We start from the raw sequence: 20644 nt of genomic DNA on the forward strand, positions 1-20644 counted from the left end.
TATTTGCCTGGACCTCCTTCCCGTAATGATATGACAGGCTTTAATTTTTATTTTTTTCTACTTAGAAGATCTTCTTTGATCCAATTATGAAAAAATGTTTAGAAAAGGAAAAAAGCGACACAGCAGCAGCAGCTCACAAAGCAGTGAAATCAGCACTAAAAGCAAGGTAAGCTGAATGTGGTGTTCGTTCGTTCTCTTTGTGAAGCAGTTTGGTTTCTTACAAGTTACCAGTTCAGTGGTTCACTTGCACTGATGGTAGGATGTGATTTCCATAAAATGCCATTTTCCACAAGGAGAACTTTCTACTTCCATTCCTCAGATTGCGTTATGAGAGTTAAAAATACATATCCATCATAAAGCCTATGGATTCTGAGATGAACACTTAGCCACTTCCACAGCAAATTGCACAAAAACAAGATTTTCTGGCAGCACATAGTAAGGTTTGAAGCAAAATTAGTACATTTGTTCTTAAATTTTGTCTTTAAAGAGAGTGCCTGGTGCCAAGTACCAAGAATGAGTTTATTCTTCAGTACTTTTTGGTTTCTCAGTATCTCTAAAAGTATTCTTAACTTTGAATAATGTGTTTGTTTTGTCTAATCGGTTTTGGAATGATCAGTTGAATATTCTGGATTTTCCAAGGTGCTGTTTCTGCTGTGTTATTTCAAGTGTTGGTGACAAGCATGTAGTTGTCAATTTCTTCATGTGAAAATGCAGTACCAGACAAGTTTGGACATAACCCTAAGGTTTATTTTTCCTTTTTCTCTGGACGTAACCTTAAGGTTCATTTTCTCTTTTTCTGTCATTTCCTCCTTTTTCCAAAATATCTGTGGACTTCTCAAGGGTTTCTGATAAACTTTTATCAGTCCAGTCTGCACTGAGGCAGAAAGAACATCAGTAAAGAAACAGGTGGTATTTTTTTTCCTCCCCATTTTCCAGTTCTGCTGAAGAAACTGGAACATAAAATGTAGGGTTTAAAAAAAAAAAAAAAGAATTGAGGCAGGACATCTAGAAGTGCATTGTTAACACATTCTCAGTAGCTTTCTTCTGATGATGATTTTTTTATCTTAGTCTGTAGATTCCAGTCTTGGGGGACTTTCAAGGTCTAGTACTGTGGCCAGCCTAGATACAGACTCCACAAAAAGTTCAGGTATGTAATCAGAGCTTGAGCAGGTCTGGATGGAGCAGGATTAACTTTGTGTCTTTGTATAAAACGGCAAAAACCAGAAAAGCTTAAGACAGGTATTTTCAGTAATCTGCTGTGATTCTGTGTTATCATAGTTCAGTGATATGTTGTAATCAGGAGTGAATCTATTAGGTAGCTTGGTGATTCATGCAGGCACAGCCTTAGGCCTCTATTATTAATAATCCATGTAGGATTAAGTCACTGTTTTCAAAGTGAAGTGTCTGAGGAAGAACTTAGTTGTGTTACCAGTCTGTTACCAGCACAAATCATGTACAGCTTTTTGGATGGCTGTCTTCTGCTTTTCTAAGTTTACATCTACACCAAAATAATGGAAATAACATTTGATTTTACTTGTTTACAAAATTACACTGTATCACTGTTCGACCAAACAGTTAATTTGAAATAAATAGACATCAAAAAGTAGAACCAGCTTTTCTATGTTTTCTGATTCAAGGTTTTTAACTCCAAATTTGAATTGGTATAAACAGTGCCGTATCATGGGTGCGTATGAAACTGTTGCCTTTACCAAGGTCTATTCTAAATCAACCCAGTACATTTCATTAAAGAGGAGTTAATACACTATGATAAGTGTTTGATGAAAATTAGGAAATTTCATATGTTAGCCCTGTTAACAGCAATTAGAATAGCATTACAGTTCTGCAGGTCTTCAGAATGGCTTTGTTTTACTTTGTTGCAGGACAAAGCAATAGTAATTCTGATACATGTGCAGAATTCAGAGTTAAATATGTTGGTGCCATTGAAAAATTGAAATACAATGAGAGCAAAAGTCTTGAAGGGCCACTGGACTTGATAAATTACATAGATGTTGCGCAGGTAAGTGGGTTACAAAAGGCAATACCAAAAAAGTCAAAACATCTTAAACTTAGGTGTGTGTGTTTTTTTATTTATCCTGTGGTTTGACATCTGTAAATTTTAGACTTATTTGAAGAAAGTGGTATACTTAACCTATGAATCTCAAAAGCCATCACAGTTCTATAATTTTAATTAACTGGAGAAAATGCACCCAGAGAACTGTTCTGCAGAAGCAGGCTCAGAGCCAAGGCCCTTTTCATGAATCCTTATGGAACAAGTCCCAGCTGAAAGCTGTTGCATTGCCTCCAGCACTATTAGGATTAGTATCCAGGAAGGAATATCTCCTCAGATGCTTCAGTAGTGTCAAGCTTTCCCAAAGAGGAAAATGTCAGGTTTCTGCTTGTAATCACTCATGAACCTGTGACCAAAGAACCTGGATAATATTTGGGTCATCCTTGCCAAGCTCTGGTTGCTTGTACTTACTCCTGTACTAAAAGCCATAACTGGTTGTTCTCATTAGGCAGCTGATTATATATTTTTAAAAGCATGGAATGTCTGTTTATCGTGCAGCAACTTGATGTTTCTGAATGCGTGCTAAAACCATTTTTTCAGCCAACCTTATTTGACCACAGGGCCAAACTCTCCCCTGAAATGATAAATTCCTTTCTGGAACCATGTAATATTTAGGGTAGAATAGAGCAGGATGGATTAGAGTGTTTCTGCTGGAAGTGACCCATGGTGACCACCGGTCCAAATTGCCTGACCACTTCAGGGCTGACAGAGTTAAATGTGTTGTAAAGGGCATTGTCTAAATGCCTCTTGAACACTTGACAGGTTTGGGGTATTAACCACCTTTCTAGGAAGCCTGTTCAAGTGTCTGGTCACCCTCTCAGTAAAGAAATGCTTTCTAATGTCCAGTCTCCCCTGAATGTACTTCACATAACACTAAGAGACCGGGCGAGTGCAGGAGCGCTGGGCAGACCCCACACGGCAGGATCTGAGCAGGATTTGTGGTGACCCAGTGCACCCAAGTACACATAAATATGTTTGCTGTTATGTATTCTTTATTGTTCATGTTCTTCTGTCTGCACTAAAGGCTTTTGTTTGTTTCCCTCCAAAGCAAGATGGAAAGTTACCTTTTGTTCCAGGTGAAGAGGAGTTTATTATGGGAGTTTCCAAATACGGCATTAAAGTTTCCACATCTGATCAGTATGTAAGTGCTTCACCCAACTTATCTTTCTGATGAGAGCTGAAAAGTGCTTTCGTTTATTTCTCTGGTAGATGATCTGTGTGACCAAAATGTCATTTCTGGCTTTAAGTCAAACAAACAAGCTCTCCCAGCAGCGCTGCTTTATGTCGTATCTCCACAGGCTGTGTTTTCCTGGTAGGATTTATGACAAAAAGCCATTCCTTTTGAGACAGAGCACCAGAAGAAAGGCAAGCAAGCCTTTGGTAATGTTCTTTGGGCACATATTCCTTCCTCTGTGGCTGTCCTGCCATTATTTAATGGGGGAAAGTAGTGTGACTGTGGCAGCCAAAACCATATGTTCTTCAGCCCAAGTTAGTAAAGCAGTTCCTCTTGGTGTTTCTGTGAAGAGGGAAAAACAAAGGATGGGTTTTTTTAAGAGTACCTGAGCTGCCCAGCTCTTTTAAGTTCCATTCTTGCACTCCTAATCCAAGAGTTAGAGTTCACTCCAGCATTAAAGCCTCATGATTCCACTTTATTGATCAAGACTACTTTTTGTTTGCATCATTTCCTACATGTAGTTTATTTTCCTTTAGTGCACTTCAAGTAGCTTCTTTGCTAAAAATAAAAATCCGGTCTCTTCCCCAGGGCCCTCCATTTGCCTTTGTGTAGCTTTGTGTTGCAGCCATGTGGTTTCCTTCTGGTTGCCTTCAGAGCCCCAGATACCATAAATACTTGGCCTTATGAAGCCTTGACCCATCAACAACCCAGCGATGCCTGTTCATAAAAGCCTCAAGTATGAGCATGGAGAATAGAATTGCTTAATAGTTGAATGCTCTGAAGAGAGCCAGAAAGTTTTCCTTGGTCCCTTCAGAAAATAAAACACTTGTTTCTAATGCCTGGCAGGAAGGGTAGTACTTTTTACTTAGATGTTGAATTCTATTGAATTCTGTTTTTTCTCCTAAATTCTTAATTCTCAGGAAAAACATAGGTTATGCTATTATTTAAATTCCTCTGTGCTTTGATAAAGATCAAATAGCTAATTTAAGACTTTCATGCATCACTTTTCTGTCTTCAATCTGAAAGCACACACAAACAGATAAAGCCTTTTGTGGTTAAGCTAGCTTGCACTGACAATTTATTGCATTACATTGTTCCCCAAATTCTGGCTTTTTGCATCTGTGTCACTGTGTGTCATTTAATTTGTCCTTCATTGTGTTAGTTCACCGAAGTATTTTCACAGAGCTCCAAGATATGGAAAGGATGGGAAGAAATTAATTTAAAAGGAGACCGTACTCAAAAGAATTCTTGTAGTGATAATCCACATACACATTAGCACTGTAGCAAGTTCTAAGCAAGCAACCCTTGGGAGTTACTAGTAATTTGGTGAACAGTCTTGGCATCTTTCTTACAGAGGTGGGAGGGTGGATCCAGTAAGTTCCAGGCAGGCTCCAGCTGCCCTCAGTGTGGTAGATGCTGATGTTGAGAGCAACGTGAGCAATGAGCTGAGTGAGAATCAGGATGGAGACATTTTTCAGCAAGGTGACTTTAGAGCTCTGGTGAAGGGCTCTCCCTCCAGCATTTCGAGGCAGGCAGCAAGCTCAGTGCTCATTTTTACAGCTTCTGTATCATAGTGGGCATTTATTTAGACCATTCAGCTGACAGAACACAGAAACAGAGTTGCTAGAATTCCTAAGACCCTGGAGATGGTATGACTGGAATAGACCAGATGAGTATGATCAGAGGGCAGGATGGCTGGAGAAGAAGGGCTTTGTGTAGGGTAGGGCTGCAGAGACCTTGTACTGGGGGTCTTCTGCCAATCCCTTTCTGGAATGGCCAAAATCAGAAGTGTTGGGACTATGGTGGAAGTCCTGCATCTCTGATGGAGAGTGGAATTCTCCCAGATGAGATCTATGGAAGAGTCAGGACACATCCTGTGGCTTAGGTCACACACAGCCTGGCTACAGCCATGTGGCTACTGCCCCCTCAAAGCAAATGACCTTGTCTATATCCTCTTCTGGGAACAGATTTTTGTGTGTATCCTTGCCAAGACTGAGTCAGGGGATTGTCTGGAAAAATTCTGGGAAAGTAAGAAATTGTTTTAAGTTACCTCTCTGCCAGAACGACAGTGTCCCACCTGTCACAGAGGGCTAGTGAGGGTGGGAAGCAAATGTGCGCTTTCACATTATGGCCAGGAATGTCATCATAGAGTCATGGGTGGGGCTGAGTTGGAAGGGGTCAGAAAGATCCTCTATTTCCAACCCCCCTGCCATGGGCAGGGACACCTCCCACTAGACCAGGTTGCTTAAAGCCCCATTCAGCCTGACCTCAAACACTTCTAGGGACTGGTCATCCACAGCTTTCTCTGAGCAACATGTTACAGCGCCTCCCATAGTAATGAATTTCTTACCTTAAACTCAATAACCTACTATAAATCTACTCTGTTTCAGTTTAAAGCCATTTGAATCCCCTTTTTTTTCACTCCATGCCCCTGTAGAAAGTCCCTTTCCTGCTCTCTTGCAGGCCCCCTTTATGTACTAGAAGGTGCCCCAAAATCTCCACAAGAGCTTTCTCTTCTCCTGGCTGAACAACTCCAACTTTCTCAGCTTGTCTTCATAGTCCACATAGGAATACACTTCTAAAATAGAAGCAAAAATTAAAGCTAAATTTGTGCTTAACCACCACTTTTTAAAATCTTGACTAAACTCTCAAAAAGAAATAATTTTACCAAGGAAAACTTTTATCCTGTAAATAAATCTGAAGTATTCTTTTGTAAGTGAGATTAAAAATGTGGAAAACTGAAAAACTGTTGCACTGTTCCAGTGTAACTTTTATTTGCCATGTGCTTTCAGGATGTGTTACATAGGCACGCTCTCTATTTGATTGTACGGATGGTGTGTTATGACGATGGTCTGGGAGCAGGAAAGAGTTTACTGGCTTTGAAGACAACAGATGCAGCCTCTGAAGAATGCAGCCTCTGGGTATATCAATGCAATAGTTTGGTAAGTGTTTATACTTTCAATATTTAAAGTAAATATTGGAATTCTGATTGTAAAGGGAGATTCTAAAACCCAAGGCCCTTGTGAAGGCTTTTTGGCAGTAGGATTGCTTAATTTAAAAAAAAAAATAAAAAGTGTATAAATGTGTGCTGGTTGAGGAGGGGAAAACAGCCCTGCTGCCTACATTGGATCAGCTTTGAGGAAAACACCTACATGCCCTAAAATTGCCAGTGACTGTAATCACCTGAGAAAGCTCTCTCCAGTCCAAAGAGTGCTATGGCAGCTCCTATGGACAATCTCCACTTGTACTTCCAAAGACAAAAACCTCTTAATATATGGAGCAGGAAGGGATGGAGTAACAATTCTGGTAATGGAGGATGCAGCCATATTTTTAAGCAAAGGAGGTGATCCCTTCTTATGAGTAGGAGAATTCATTTTCAGGGTGCTGTGATGACACAGACCCTTGTATGGCAGCTCTGGAGGAACATAAGAAATTACGTTCTCAGTGCTGGTGCCATGCTATGCCGACAGCCAGCAACTCTGACTTGGTTCAAAAGAGCTCATGTAAGACAGTTTCTATGTGTCAGGCCAGACAGATGATATCTGTTCTCACAAAGCAAAATGAAGGACACATTCTGCTTAAAATGAGTTTTGAGAAGTTTAGAAGTTCTTCAGAAAGCCTTAACATGTGTTTGGGTTTTTTAGGAACAAGCACAAGCCATTTGCAAAGTGCTGTCTACAGCCTTTGATTCAGTTTTAATGTCGGAGAAGTCCTGATTTCCTTCGGCAGCAGTGTTTGTGTGGGAGGCACCAGGGCTCCTCATGACACCGTGGACAGCTTGGAGACACACACAACCCTGGGAAAGACTTACTGTGCAAAGAGCCACACAGCCTTGCACATGGTACTCTGGATTCCCCAAACATGACTTGAAGATTCCATCTTCAGTGTCCAGGACATTACAGGATTTTATATTTAACACAATTTCTCTTTTTCCTAAATCATGTTTTGTATGTTAATGTCAATATTGCAGAAATGTAAAATAAAACTCACACTTGCTTCTACCTCATTGTCTGAGAAACAATTAATTAATATAGACTTTGATTCTGCTTAATCCAGATATTACAAGAAAACAAAAGCAAAGTAGTAAGAGGGAGTTATTTGGTGCTTTACCCCTCTAATTTAATCTCACGTGTGCCATCTACAATTTTTCTGTTCAGCTAAAGTTCACAAGAAAGACATTTTTTCCTCAAGTGATACTTGTTTATATTTGTCATTTTTATACATTAAAAAAACAATATTGTGTTATTAATGCAAATGAACAGAAGAGAAGCAGAAAAGATGATTTTAAAAGTAGTTTTATTTTTCCAGACATTTGACTGGTTAACAAGAGTAAAATTTATTAATCATGCTCTAATTATAAATCACTGCATCCAGGACATTGAAAATAAGAGTTGATTTTAGGTTATACAATATATACAGTTGCTCTGCAACTAAACAAAATAAAAACAACTGAATTGAATATTATACATCTCATAGCATTCTAAGCTGCATTTTAAGTGTCACTTGCTCCTTTTTAAACAGTTAACACAGCAACCTAATAGTCTGTCTATTAACAGATTTTTTGAATCAGATTTGAAAAGTTGTATGAAATATGCCAAAATTTTGGACTTAAAATTCTTAATTTTATATTATAAATAGATATCTACAGGCTCTAGAATTTAATTTTTCTCTGCCAGAGGAGAAAACCTTTTGAGATACACAGAAAATCAAGGGATAAATTTTACTTAGCTGCTTTTTATTGGTCCTTGGTATTTTTATCTGTCTGCACTGTTAGTGCTATTAAGTTGTAGTCTACAAGTTTCCTGGTTTTTAAGTGACCAGTGAACAAAGTTGTGACATTTTACTCTATTCCTCTTCTAGCAGAACTCAAGGGAAATTTGTATAATTTTTTAAAGTTACGAATTGTTACATACACTATAAGATTCTGTGTTAAAAATACTGTACATTAGGAGATCTGTGCAAAATAATATGCCCATTTACTCTCTAGACTCTATCAGGGATAGAAACATACAAAATAGTGTTGCAAACTGAACATATCAGTAAGTGAATAAAACTGTAGTGCTAAACTATTACTCTATCATTTTACTGGGAACTTTGAAAATACAGACTAATTTGCTTCAACTTGCAATAAAAATATCTTGAAACATTCCAGTTTGTTCCCCATTTAGACTGCAGCAACAGCATCTAGGAAGTGAAAGTTACACATCTACGTGGTTGTACCCACACGTCCAAGAGGCATCAACCAACGGTACCATTTAGGAAGGGTGATACAGGGTGAGATCAGTGTTGCTCTTCCAGCACTTTTGCAATGTGGTTTTTCTCCAAATAAGCACAGATGGTGGTGGCGGCCTGTTTTCCATTCCTTCCAGTATGAAATGGCCAATTTAAGCACCATTTGGCAGAAATTCAAAGCTCTCTTGATAAATCTAGAGATACAATGTTCACAGAACGTGATCAAAGCCAATGTGACCTAGACATTGATTTTCTGTATCCTATGCCTCAGTTGTTTCCTGTAGCATAAGTAAAACCTGGTACAATTTCACAATATACAAACATCAAAATGATGTCAGATCTGTATTGGTGTTTTATATTCCATCAACCAACTGGGAACTATCCATGGTCTAGCTTTTGTTCACGAATCAGTAAAACAAGTTTAACAACAGTGTAGCTACCATATATGTGGGTGTTCTATATAAATACAGAGTGAGTTGGCAAACTATCATTGTTTGCAAGGTAGTGGCACACAAATTTCATAAACCAGAACATAATGTAGTGAACTTGTGAGGTGTCAGGTATCTTATTGACCAAGGACAATTACCTAAGTGTTCCATCAAATATGTTCTCTCTCTGTGAACACATTGCTGGACGATTTAAAGAAAATTCAAGAATGTAAAAACAAAGTCTAAATGCTATAATGAGACAAGCGTATGAAATGTTCTGCAATCCATCATCATAGTTAAGTACATTTCAGGAAGTGCAGTTTTCAAATCCTTGAGTTAATATAGTAACTCATTAATATTGCCATAGTTTAGTTAACCAGCAGTAGTCACATTAAATGACCAAAATGGATGTAACATACATAAAGAACATTCAAAAAACAGGTTCTACACACATGCAGCATAGAAAAACAAAACAGTCCCAAGCTCACAAAATTAGAACTAGAAAGTTCAACGACTAACACAGATTTCAGATAACTCTAAGCAAATATCTACATCCATTCTGAAAGAAAGAAGTTTCTCCTGTGGTAAACTGAAATACTTTTTCACTTTCACCTGGCCAAAGACACATAATTAAAACAATTTCCTCTGCGACTGTTGGCATCCTTGATGACAGCCAGTATGGCAAGCTACTGAATGAGTCTATTTCAGAACTACACAGCAGCTTGCATGTTTTGGTTCCAACACTTCAAATGGTGTCAAGAACTGGATAAATTCACTGCCCTGGTAGATGCACACACAATTTCTTTGGGGAAGCAACACTGAACTGTTGTACTGTCATGTTACAAAAGAGAGAATAAAATTACAGTGAATTGATCAATAAGAACATTCATAATGTTGTGATATTTAGACACATGGGTTTTGATTGTTAAAGCTTTTCAGTTCACCTTGAAAAATACAGGAAGAGTTGTTTTTTTTTTTTAAAGTGTAAACTATTTATGAGAAGTTTTCACGTAGAAAAAAGTTTAAAAGTCCCAAAATAAGAACAATGGCAATAAAAAAGTAAGCTACAGTACCTAGGACTTGGGCAGTGCTCTGGCAGATAGATAGGTGAAATGAAATAGAACAAAATGTATTTCTGTGACTGCTGGAAATGAGAAATGTCTCCACTTATCAGTAGCAATCTAGTCGACAATAAAGTGCACAAATGATACAGGGAAAGCTCCTTTTCGACTGGGATCTCCATCAATATGACCAATCTGAAAGAGTGCAGATATTTTTCAAGTTAAATCTCAAAATGACATTTCAGTGTCACCAAAATGCCCTTCCTGCCTATAGTACAAGCCTCCCACCAAATCTTTTCTTCGGTAGTGCTACTTTTCTTCTGCCAATAAGAAAATTCAGTCTTGTAGGGAGCATGTTTTTCAGCTGTAAGTTGTGTTTTTGTAAAATGCAAAAGTTTTATCCAGTTCTTTGAATATAAAACATCTTACTGCAGTACCACTGCTGCATGATTCCAGTGCAGTCTGCAATGCCTGGCAGCCCACATTTGGCCTCTGTTGAGCTGCTTCTTTAACTGTCACTGTGATGCAAAAGGATGGATCAAGCTTCAACAGTTTCAGGTTTTACATTAATCTATTTGTGTTTATACAGCATTATTGTCAATTTAGGTGCAATCTAAAGTTCTGTTCTTCACTAGCTAGCAGATTAAGGCAAGTGTTTTTGCACAATAATTTGACTTTATGATTGTATTGCATTTGTATTCCCATTCATCCGTTTAGCCCAGAAATAAGTTCTGCACCTTTAAAACTCGATCTGAGAGCAAAGGGGGGGGGGGGGGAGTGGGGGGGGGAGGGAGAGGGAGAAGGAAAAGCAGTGGAATGTCTGAGGTGGCTGCATTCAAAACATAGAGATAAGAGCTCCAGCTCTCTCTCCTGGACTGTGTTGTCTGCAGCACGGACAGCAGGAGAGAGCTCTCCTTTGATTTTAGTTAATTTTTTTTAGCTAGCTGAGGCAGAGAAATTCCCTGGACTGTGGCTTTTCTTTTTCTTGGAACTGTTCAGCCCAGCTTTGGCCCAAAAACCCAGAAAAGCACTGGGAGCTTATGCCTGTGGCCCTCCAGGGCCCGGGATGGCATTTTCCAGTGTAGGAGGGACTGATAAGAGACTGAGTGAGATGAGCTACACCCTGCAACAAGGACTTTGAATTTGCCATCTCTTCAGAACAGCAGGAGGTTTTATTGCTTAATATTACTCATTTTTTATGCTTGCAAATACTTCACTTGTTAAATAAAGATTTTTTTTTCCAGTTTTCTTGAAGGATGTTTATCTCCCAAACAGGTGGGGGGGGGGGGGGGGGGAGGGCTGCTGAATTCTGCCCTTTAGGGAACATCCCTGTGGAAGTTCCCTTCCAAATTTGTCCCAAATCAAGACACATACCCACTACATAGCACCCGTAATAGCAGATTCTTAAATTGCTGACACTCCACCAAAAATTGTCTGGATTACACAGACCATGTTCCCAGTGTATTGTGAACCCTACAAATCAATTTCTTTTGAGTTTTGTTTGGTTTTTTTCCTGAATGAGAAAAGCTAAAAGCTTGTCAGAAGTTTGACTTTTGAAATTTCATCTCAGGTTTCCATGAGATGAAACTTTTCTAGTTACTTAGAAATTTGACAGAGGATCTTCTGAAGTGGGTGTCAACCTCAAAGATTTAATTTCTTACTTTCAAAGTGTGCTGACAGAAAACGCAAAATACTTACCCACCACTCCTGATCTTCTTCACCATCAACTACAATAATATCTCCCTCTGAAAAGGTCAGCTCATCTGGGTTATCTGCTACACAGTTGTAAATTGCTTTTACTCTCTTGGGTTTAGTTTTTGACTGAAATGAAAAAAAAGCCCTGAATGTAAATAATACAGCATAGAAGAGATAGAGTAAACTTGGAGTTATCTAAAGAAAGTTTCAGAACTGCTTCTAACTGCTATTTTTCATAGGTTAGAGTTCAGCTATATCTTTTATGCTGGGTACTGGTGCTTCAGGCTGAACCTGGCACTACCCAAAGCTTTTTGGAACCACTGTGCCAATAATATCAGCCATGTTTCCCTTAGAAATTTTCCATTTTGGCTCACCCAAACCTGTCTTCAAAGATTTACATCACTGCAGTGGGCATGATTTTATTCAGAAGATGGGGTGATCAGGTTCTTTGCCAATGTAACAGCAGCAGCATTATCAAAGGGAGGCCTGAGCCACCTGCCAATAAGCTCCTTCTTAATTTGCTAAACCCATTTCAGTAGTGTACGAACCCACCAAAACATCCTCTGCCTCTCAGCAGTGCTCTGAGGACTGCCAGCCACAGGAGTCTTTTGGCAGCTCTTTAAAAGGTAAAGTTTAGTAAGGAGTTGAAATATTCCAGAATGGCAGTGGAACTCAATCCTAGCCAAGTTCAGTGCAAAGTGATACCAGAATTGTTTCATTCTGGTTCCTCATCTCACAGCTTTTCTAGTCCAAACCAGTCTGCTGCTGCATTTCTTTTTCAGCCTCCTCATTGTCTGTTGCAGCCCAACAATAATGCTGCCTATACAGTGTTTCCATGCAAAACAACCCATCAAGTGAAGAGGCTCAAGAGCTGGAGGCAGAGTGGAAAGCTTTCCACTATGACTCCACAGTTTTCCCAGCCATAGGGAGCAAAAATCTCTCCTTTCTACCCTAAAGTGTCAGAGCAGAGCTGTAGGTGCCATTTAGGTCTGAGATGGCTGTTAATGCAGTGTCTGTTTGGGATGGAAGCTCCACATGGCATAAGGAAAAGATGGCCTCATCAGCATACTGGAGTTCCCTCAGTGCCTGATCCCATTCTCTAGTCAGGTCAGCCATGGGGCAGAAACCTTGAAAAGGGATAAGAGATTCTGTTTACAATTCTCCTTTTCCCCACCAGCAAAAAGTTCTGCTGAGGACAGTACTGCCCAATGGTCTCTTACTGTGCCATTTTGCTAGAGCTAAGCACCATGCAGAGAAAAAAAGGGAATCTGGACGGGGAAGAATGGAGGCAGCATGATTGTTATGTTCCTGTAGAAGCATCCATTTGCATTCTAGTATAAATTCTATATAAATTCCAATATAAATAAAGCTCTGGCCTGCCAGGGCACACCCTGAGACTCTCACCTCTGTGAGCTGCCAGCCTGGCACTGCAGCACAGCAATTTTTCTAGATTCTCCCTCTCAGACAAGTGACAGTCTGAACCACAACCACCTTTTAGGTCAAAAGGTGAATAAGCTTCACATCAGTACAACAGTGATATAATTACTAACTTCAAAGTGCAGTAATTACAGGTATTTCTTGTTCTTTAGAAGGCAAGGAAATTAAAATATACCTCATTGTCAGAGGATTAAAATCTTCTAGGGAAGTTTCTCATGTATCTATAATGTGATTTCAAAAATCTAAATATTACATTGAGAAAAAAAAAAAAAGACAACAAAAGATGAATCAGGAATTTCCATCTAATAAACAGGCATTTATTTGGTAAATGCACTGTGTAGGAGATAAGCCATTGGCTAAGTGTGCATGTACAACTAGACCTAGTCTTTTCTTTACGCAAGGAGCACTTCTGCAATAATTTTCTAAACCTGGGGTGGCCTCTGGATTCCCTGTCAGGGTAAAGACTTAGCAAAGAAGCCAGGAGTATATGGCTAAATGGAGCAATTTAGCCAAAGAACTTTAGCTAGACTGATCTAGCTAAAGCTCTTTAGCTGAGGGGCCCTTGACTAAATATCAGCTAAGATGCTTTAGCTAGATTGACTTAGCTAAAGCACCTTAACTAGCACACACTCCTGAGCCAGGTTTTCCCTTACTTCTCTGTCCTATGACAGAAGAAAATCACCCAGCTGATTTCCTTAGTCACAGAATTCACCTTGCTGAAGATCTAGAGACAGCTGGAGAGTCAGATATGTTCTTCATATGATGTGCAATTAATATTAAGCATCAAAGACAATGACCCCAAAACTAGCCAGCACAGCCCTGCACTTTATTCCCTCATAGCTAAATCAATTTGTCCTATAAAATAAAATAAAAAAAAAAAAAAAAAAAAAAATAAAAAATAAAGGGAATAACACAGAGAAACTACAAGTTCAATTTATACAGAAAGTCAGGTTAGGAGCTGTTTCAGATGTGCTGAAAGGATGTAACCAGTGCTTACACTTGAATCCCAGCACACACAACAGAAATTAAGAACAGAGTCCAACAGCTTCACAAAGTAAATATGACAACTATTTAGACCATTTAATTTTTCAGGCCTAAAAAATGAAGGTTATTTTAATGCAAGACGGACAGTAACTTGGTTGAACAAGAGTGGAGGCAAGAAACCAGAAAATTTTACACTCCCAACTAGTGCAAGATGATGTCCCTGAGGCCTCTCATCATTATTAGATGAGAAACAGCCAAGAGGGGCTCTGTGTGCTCAAGACCAATGTGCAAGGCTATGCACACAAAGACACTGAACTCTGTCTTGGAGAACTGCTACTTCAGTGGGCATGGTTAAGGAAAAATGGATGAAGGGAGAGAAACAGAAGACTGAAGGAAGCAGGTCTTTTCATTACAAGACCATTGCAGAGCCAGGAACAGCACATCTCCTACCTCTCTGTTTATTATTAACCACTGAACCACCCACCTACACAGGTTGTATAAAACAGCCCAGATCTAGTCACACACAGCATCTCAGAAATGCACAGGCTCTCCATATTGTGATTTGCTTCCTGCAGAGATGTACTGTCATGATCAAGGATATGGATCTTTTACGTCTATCACACAAGAAAGCAACATAAAATTGAAACAAGGACCAAAGACCAAGTTAACACACATAATGCACAGCTCCACTGACATCTGGAAATACATCCCTTTATCTACACCAGTATAAGATTACAGGTACTGACACTAATATGTGTTACCATTCATAATCCTAGATTAAAAATAATAAATAAAGAGTATAAAAAGGCCACGCAATTGGATCAAGAGTCCTCTAAATCCAATATCTCTTTTTTAACAGTCACTATGAGCCTGGGGGAGCTTGGAGAAGAAAAACATAGAATTAACCACCTTTGGTTATGGATATGCTTTCCAAGACATTTCTCTCCTGTCAACAGGTGACTGCTGAGAACCAACAGCACAGAGAATCAGTTTCTTTTGTTTTGAGCTTGACTCCTGCTAGTCTTGTCTGAAGTCATTTCACTGACCTACATGAACAGCTGTCAGTATATCTGTGTCCATTATAAAAGCACTAGAGTTCCCTTATAACTTACTTCACTGAAGACTGAGAATGAAGCCACATATTACAAGAGACTCACTAAGCTCACCTACAAGTCACTAACTCATAAAGCATATCTATCTCCAAGAAGTCAAACCATAATTCTGTGAATTGTGTTGGTCACATCTGGACATGAGCAAAGAATCCAACTGGTTTGATTTGCTTTTTTAAACTTAAAATCACATACTACCCTATAGGAAATTAAAGAAAATAATTTTCATAACTATTTAGTACAAGTCACACAGGTACTTAAATACAGGATATAGGCCTTGTGTGTTTCATGGCTCTCACACTTTCACCATAGCAGGATGCACTACCACATCTACAGTGTGTTTGATAGAATGCTGAAGATTAATAAAATCAAATTCCACATTTTGTACTTACTATCTGTGATTTCCTTGGCATTGGTGCTGGTGGCTGGATTTGTGCCAAAGTATTTGCTGTAGAACCAGTCTGTGTTCCTGGAATGTCACATAAAGAAGACGACTCTCCTGCTAAGGTAAATAAACAAAGTAAATATTAGGCACACTTTCAAAAAAAGTAAGAGTGATGTTATCAATTGAAAACAAACTAATTATTCTTAAAAGTATATAAATAATTTTATATCCCATGAGTATTTTTTTTTTACCAGTTCTTTCTAAATAACTGAACAGAATTCTATTATTTTCCTTACCAAAAAGGACACTTTTCCCAAAGACAGCTACCTAAGCCATTTAACAGTGCAGATATGCTAAGAGAGATAGAATAGATGAGAACAGAACCAAATATCCCATTCCCCATTTCTTTCACTACAGACTATATGCTGTTAGAACCTTTCTTTCCTAGTAAAGACCATCATTATCAAGGTGCTGCATCCTTCACAGGAGACTCCTGACACAGATGCCAGATAGCCATTAGCAAATTCCTCTGGGATATATTATGAGGAAATGAAAAAGAATCACAGTAATAACAAATGAATATAAAATGTGCAGTAGAAGGGGAAACAAGGTTGGAGAAATTCCACTACAACCACCACAGAATCTGCACAAACTTTACTGTAGAGATTTTATAAGAGATTATATTTCCATCATGTCCCAAAGTAGTAGTTACTTTGAACAACAAAAAATGCAAAATGAATAATGAACTCTGAATAATGAACTCTGAATAATGAACTCTGCTTATTAACATAAAAATCAGTATAAATTTGCAATCTAATTAAAAGTGACACTATATAAGCTCTGTATTTTCAAGCCAGAAACACATTTTTCTATTCTAAAATGTGTATCTGATACCTTGCTTATGACATATGCAAACAACAATTTTCGAAAGGCATCCTTTGTTTGAGTGGGTTTTAAGGTGAGGTTAGAAAAGCTGAAGCCTAGCTGGAATGAAGTCTGGCAAGGAATGTCAAAGACAACCAGAAGAGCTATAAATCCACAGGTAACAAAAGGAAAATTAGATAATATATGGACACATTGTTGAACAAGACAAGATTCTGGTTACACAGTACATGGAAAAGGCTGAGCTAACGAATGCTTTCTTTGCCTTAGCCTTTACTAACAAGACAGGTCTTCAGGAATCCTGGTTCAGACATCAGGGGACAATCTGGAGCAATGAAGTTCAAAGGCCTGCACCTGGGGACAAACGGGCCACACACTAATATATGTTGGCAGCCACCTGGCTGAAAAGCAGGACCAGAGGCAGTGGACACAAACTGAAACACGGGAGCCTCTATCTGACCATCAGGAAACACTTCGTCACTGTGAGGAAACACTTTACTGTTACTGTGAGGGTGACTCAGAACTGGCACAAGTTGCCCATAGAGGTTGTGGAGTCTCCATTCTCTGGGCACAGTCCTGGGTGATCCACTCTTGTCCCTACTTGAGGAAAGGTGTTAGACCTGATGACCTGCAGAGGTCCTTCCCAACATCAACCATTCTGTGATTCTGTTTATTACATGGTCCCATTATTGACTTTAATTGGCCCATAGCTCTGCTCATGCTTAAGAACTTGAGGCATTAGAGCCTATACAATCACAAAGAGAAACAAGAAGGATGTTGGTACTGATTATATTTAAATGTGTAAGGTAAATAAACAAATTAAAGAAAACCTCAACAAACACACACTTTCCCTTTGATTGTTATGACAGCTTATTCACAGTAAAATATATCTCTAAACAGCAATTACCAGGTTGTTGTAGAGACCCAAGTCCTCTGGTCTGACCTTTATTAGTTAAGCCAGATGACTTCTCGGTCCTGTGCAGAAAGTGAGAAATTGGTCTATTTCAGAAACAAACAAGAACTCAAAAAGCAGCAATATATAGTACTTTCATTAGTACTTCAGTAAAATCTGGTGACAGTAATTTTGCTTTTGAAAATACTTTTCTTCTGTATTTTTGATTAAGTGAATTGAAAGTTGCATTTAATTTTAAAAAAAGTAAGGCAGGAAAATAATACAGGTTTGATTATTGCAATTTGTGTATTTGCCCGAGATTCGAAATTTCTTTCACTGCTATTTTATTTTTTTCTTAAAATTATGCATCCATATTAGCCTATACATTATAGAAAACTTCAACAATTCGTGTCTTTCTTTTAGGTACTATGGTACATGAAAAAAAAGGGCTAGAAAGGAGCTTAAGAGTCAAGGTTGTTTTCATCTTTCAGTCCCAATTTGCAAATGAAACCTTATTTCTTCCAAAATTTTCTCAAAGGCCCTATTTTCTAGACTTCTCATTACCATACTGATCTCCCCTGGTTCCCACCTCATTTTGCTGCAATGCCCCAAACTGAACACAGTAGTCCTGCTGAGGCACCCCTAATGTTGCATCAATTGAGAGAATTAATTCCTATAGTTTGCAGGCTATGTTAAAACTATACTCTACTTTTCTACAACATCACTAGGTCATTTGTCTTACTTACTATGTCCTTACAGATCCTTCTTCTAAGGACTTTTGTTTACCCATACTCTGTTTTTCTCCATGCTTCATTCCTGTAGTTGATCTTAATTACTAAGGGTTGATTATTGAATGACACCCTTCTTTTCCCTTGACTACTACTTCAGTTTCTCAAGGATGCTTTGGATATGATCCTGTTTTCCAGTGCATTTGTGCCTCCTAACTTATTTTTCTACAAATTTTAGAGTTATTTCTTTCTTTTCCAGGTCTCTCTACTTCTGCCACGAATGAAAAGATTCAATGGAACAGGACTTATGTAAAGCATGTGAAAAATAAATGTCACAATCAGACATTAAATCCCATTATCTCCCATTTGTAACTAGATGAGAGTAAGAAATTTAATCTTTTTTGTGTTTTTTTATCTCCATCATAGCTAGGCATTCTGGAGATATTCTGCAAGTCATATAACCTTAAATCACTAGGCTGTCTTGCTTTTAGTGTAGCAATCCTTGTCATCTATGTCCTTAGCATCTGCCTTCTGTTCATTCCCACACTCTAGAACACATCATTGGCAAAAGCATGCATGCTTTATTGGTGATTGCATGTCATAGATATATTAAGTTACTAAAAATGACGAAGTATATTAAAGATTAAGTGGTATCAGTTACCCAGGAATAGGCTTTCTCTGAGATATTCTGCTAGGAGGTTGTGGAGGCAGTGGTGGTGGGGTTGGCTTGGTTTGTGGAGGAGCTGGCTGCTGTTTTGATTGCTGGTTCAAAGCTTCTATAATGCTGGCTGTCTTTGCCACTGGAGGTGGTGGTGCTGGAGAAAGGACGTCTATATAGGAAAGTTAGACAGAAACACGGAATTAAATTTCTATTTGCCATTTCATTTCTTGGGTTCTCATTACACGTTCCCGTGTTACAGGACTGATCCTCTTCTAAGAAAAATGCTTTACTATATGAAATGGAAGAAGGACTTATTTGGAAAGCAGTTTACCTTTTGTTTTGCCTAGTTAAAATTGGAGAGCTCACAATCACTTAAATTCATTCAAGAATTAAAATGCAAGCAAAGAAAATTCTTACCAAAGTCAGTCATATTCTTGAAAAGAGTAGATCAGAATACATCTTTTAAAGTGCTAATATTATTTTCTCAGTCAAGGCCTTTAGTCTGTGTTTTATGAAAAAGCAACCAAGTAATTAATGTCTGGCAAATTTTATTTAGAGGAACATCTTTGCTAAAAATATTGTTGTGATTCACAACTAACAGCAGACTAGGTTTAGCAATTAAAATTGCTATTGAATTCTTAAAACCACCACAACAGCAGCTCGCAATGAATTAAAACATCCTTTCACATTCCAGTGGTCAGCAAGAATTAAGCACAATGTGGAGACACAGGCTTACATGTAACATTCACCTTTACAACTAGTGAGAAATGCAGCACTAAAGCTATATATATATACATATATAAAATGATGAGCCCTTTAGCTCTAGCAATAGATGATGTTTCCTGCTGACCCTGCACTACGCCATACAGTCCTCACTGGAGCATCAGAGAAGACAGTTTGTTACTGGATGGGAACGATAGGCCAAAGCTACAGTCACCAAAAGAGGAAGTATGAGTTGTGAAAATGGAAAAATAAGCCAACTGTGATTAGATACAGTAGAAGGAAAACAGGGGAAAGTGGAAACATACTTGTAGATGTTACACGCAATGGCGGCACAGGGGGATGAATAGCTGGTGGATCTGATGAAGACCTCTGCCTGCTTATACTTTCCACTCCTAAAGAATTTGTCTTCCACATTGCATTAGATGAAGAAATTGTCTGAATACCACTGGCAAGAACTGAAGGCTGAACTAAAAAGAGAGGAAAATACTGCATTATTATTATTGCTTACTCTAAGCACAAAGTGTTAATAGTCACACCCGTGCTTTCGGAAATGATGTGGCTAGACCACTGTATTCAGCAACACTATATTCAACAACTACAGTCACTGCATCCTGATGGAATGCCAGAGCAGAAATCAGTCTGGTGTTAAAAATTACACAGCAAGACTTCACCAAAAAACTTCTAACACTTTACCTAAACAAAATTTGTCTCCAGTCATTACTTTAAAATATGTCAATACTTGAAAAAGCAGATTTCTCAGTAAGAAGACAGAAGGCAAGTCTTGCTACCTTCTTTAATCCCTGGCTGATAACTGTAATTTTCTCAGGTACTGCAAGTAAATTACTTCACTCTTCCATGAGCATAAGCATACATTGCTGACTCAAGGTGAAACATCAGTTTTGACTTAGAAACAAAACAAAACTGTAAACCTAGATTTTACTCAAGCAAGAAGCTATGATAACTAGTTGTGAAACAGACACAAAGTACTTCATCAGAGTCTCTTAAATGACTTCATTCTGAAGAGCTGCCTCCTCATTTCATAAAAATACTCTACAGGTTTTCTTTAGAAAGCCTGTATTTTACACATATTATGCCATTTCTCCCTGCTTAGCACAAGACTATCATATTAAGAAAAGATGAAACAGAGTAAGGTATGAACAAATATTAGGTTGCAGGGAAAAGCAT

General features: G+C 38.5%; 2 protein-coding genes across 9 annotated transcripts in view; one reads left to right on the forward strand and one right to left on the reverse strand.

The window, feature by feature from the left end:
• The window catches only part of ITGB1BP1 (integrin subunit beta 1 binding protein 1), an 8706-nt gene extending 1471 nt beyond the window's left edge, over positions 1 to 7235 (forward strand). For 2 of the 6 annotated variants that reach the window (XM_058836395.1, XM_058836396.1), the window contains exons 2-7: positions 69 to 166; positions 1069 to 1147; positions 1881 to 2017; positions 3117 to 3209; positions 6035 to 6184; positions 6887 to 7235. In XM_058836395.1, the coding sequence (XP_058692378.1) occupies positions 95 to 166; positions 1069 to 1147; positions 1881 to 2017; positions 3117 to 3209; positions 6035 to 6184; positions 6887 to 6958 (603 nt within the window). In that variant the 5' untranslated portion in view covers positions 69 to 94 and the 3' untranslated portion in view covers positions 6959 to 7235. Of the gene's footprint in view, positions 1 to 65; positions 167 to 1068; positions 1148 to 1880; positions 2018 to 3116; positions 3210 to 6034; positions 6185 to 6886 lie in introns of those variants that run through there. The other 4 variants (XM_058836393.1, XM_058836394.1, XM_058836397.1 and 1 more) reach the window with 3 other exon arrangements.
• Positions 7236 to 7527: 292 nt separating this feature from the next.
• Positions 7528 to 20644, reverse strand: part of ASAP2 (ArfGAP with SH3 domain, ankyrin repeat and PH domain 2) — an 85459-nt gene continuing 72342 nt past the window's right edge. The window contains exons 23-28 of one of the 3 annotated variants that reach the window (XM_058836387.1): positions 19765 to 19926; positions 18737 to 18905; positions 17363 to 17430; positions 15581 to 15687; positions 11662 to 11784; positions 7528 to 10158 (exon numbers count right to left, since the gene is read on the reverse strand). In XM_058836387.1, the coding sequence (XP_058692370.1) occupies positions 10084 to 10158; positions 11662 to 11784; positions 15581 to 15687; positions 17363 to 17430; positions 18737 to 18905; positions 19765 to 19926 (704 nt within the window). In that variant the 3' untranslated portion in view covers positions 7528 to 10083. Of the gene's footprint in view, positions 10159 to 11661; positions 11785 to 15580; positions 15691 to 17362; positions 17431 to 18736; positions 18906 to 19764; positions 19927 to 20644 lie in introns of all 3 variants that reach the window. The other 2 variants (XM_058836386.1, XM_058836388.1) reach the window with 2 other exon arrangements.

This window comes from Poecile atricapillus, chromosome 3, assembly GCF_030490865.1.
Source record: "Poecile atricapillus isolate bPoeAtr1 chromosome 3, bPoeAtr1.hap1, whole genome shotgun sequence".
NCBI classification, from domain to species: Eukaryota; Metazoa; Chordata; class Aves; order Passeriformes; family Paridae; genus Poecile; species Poecile atricapillus.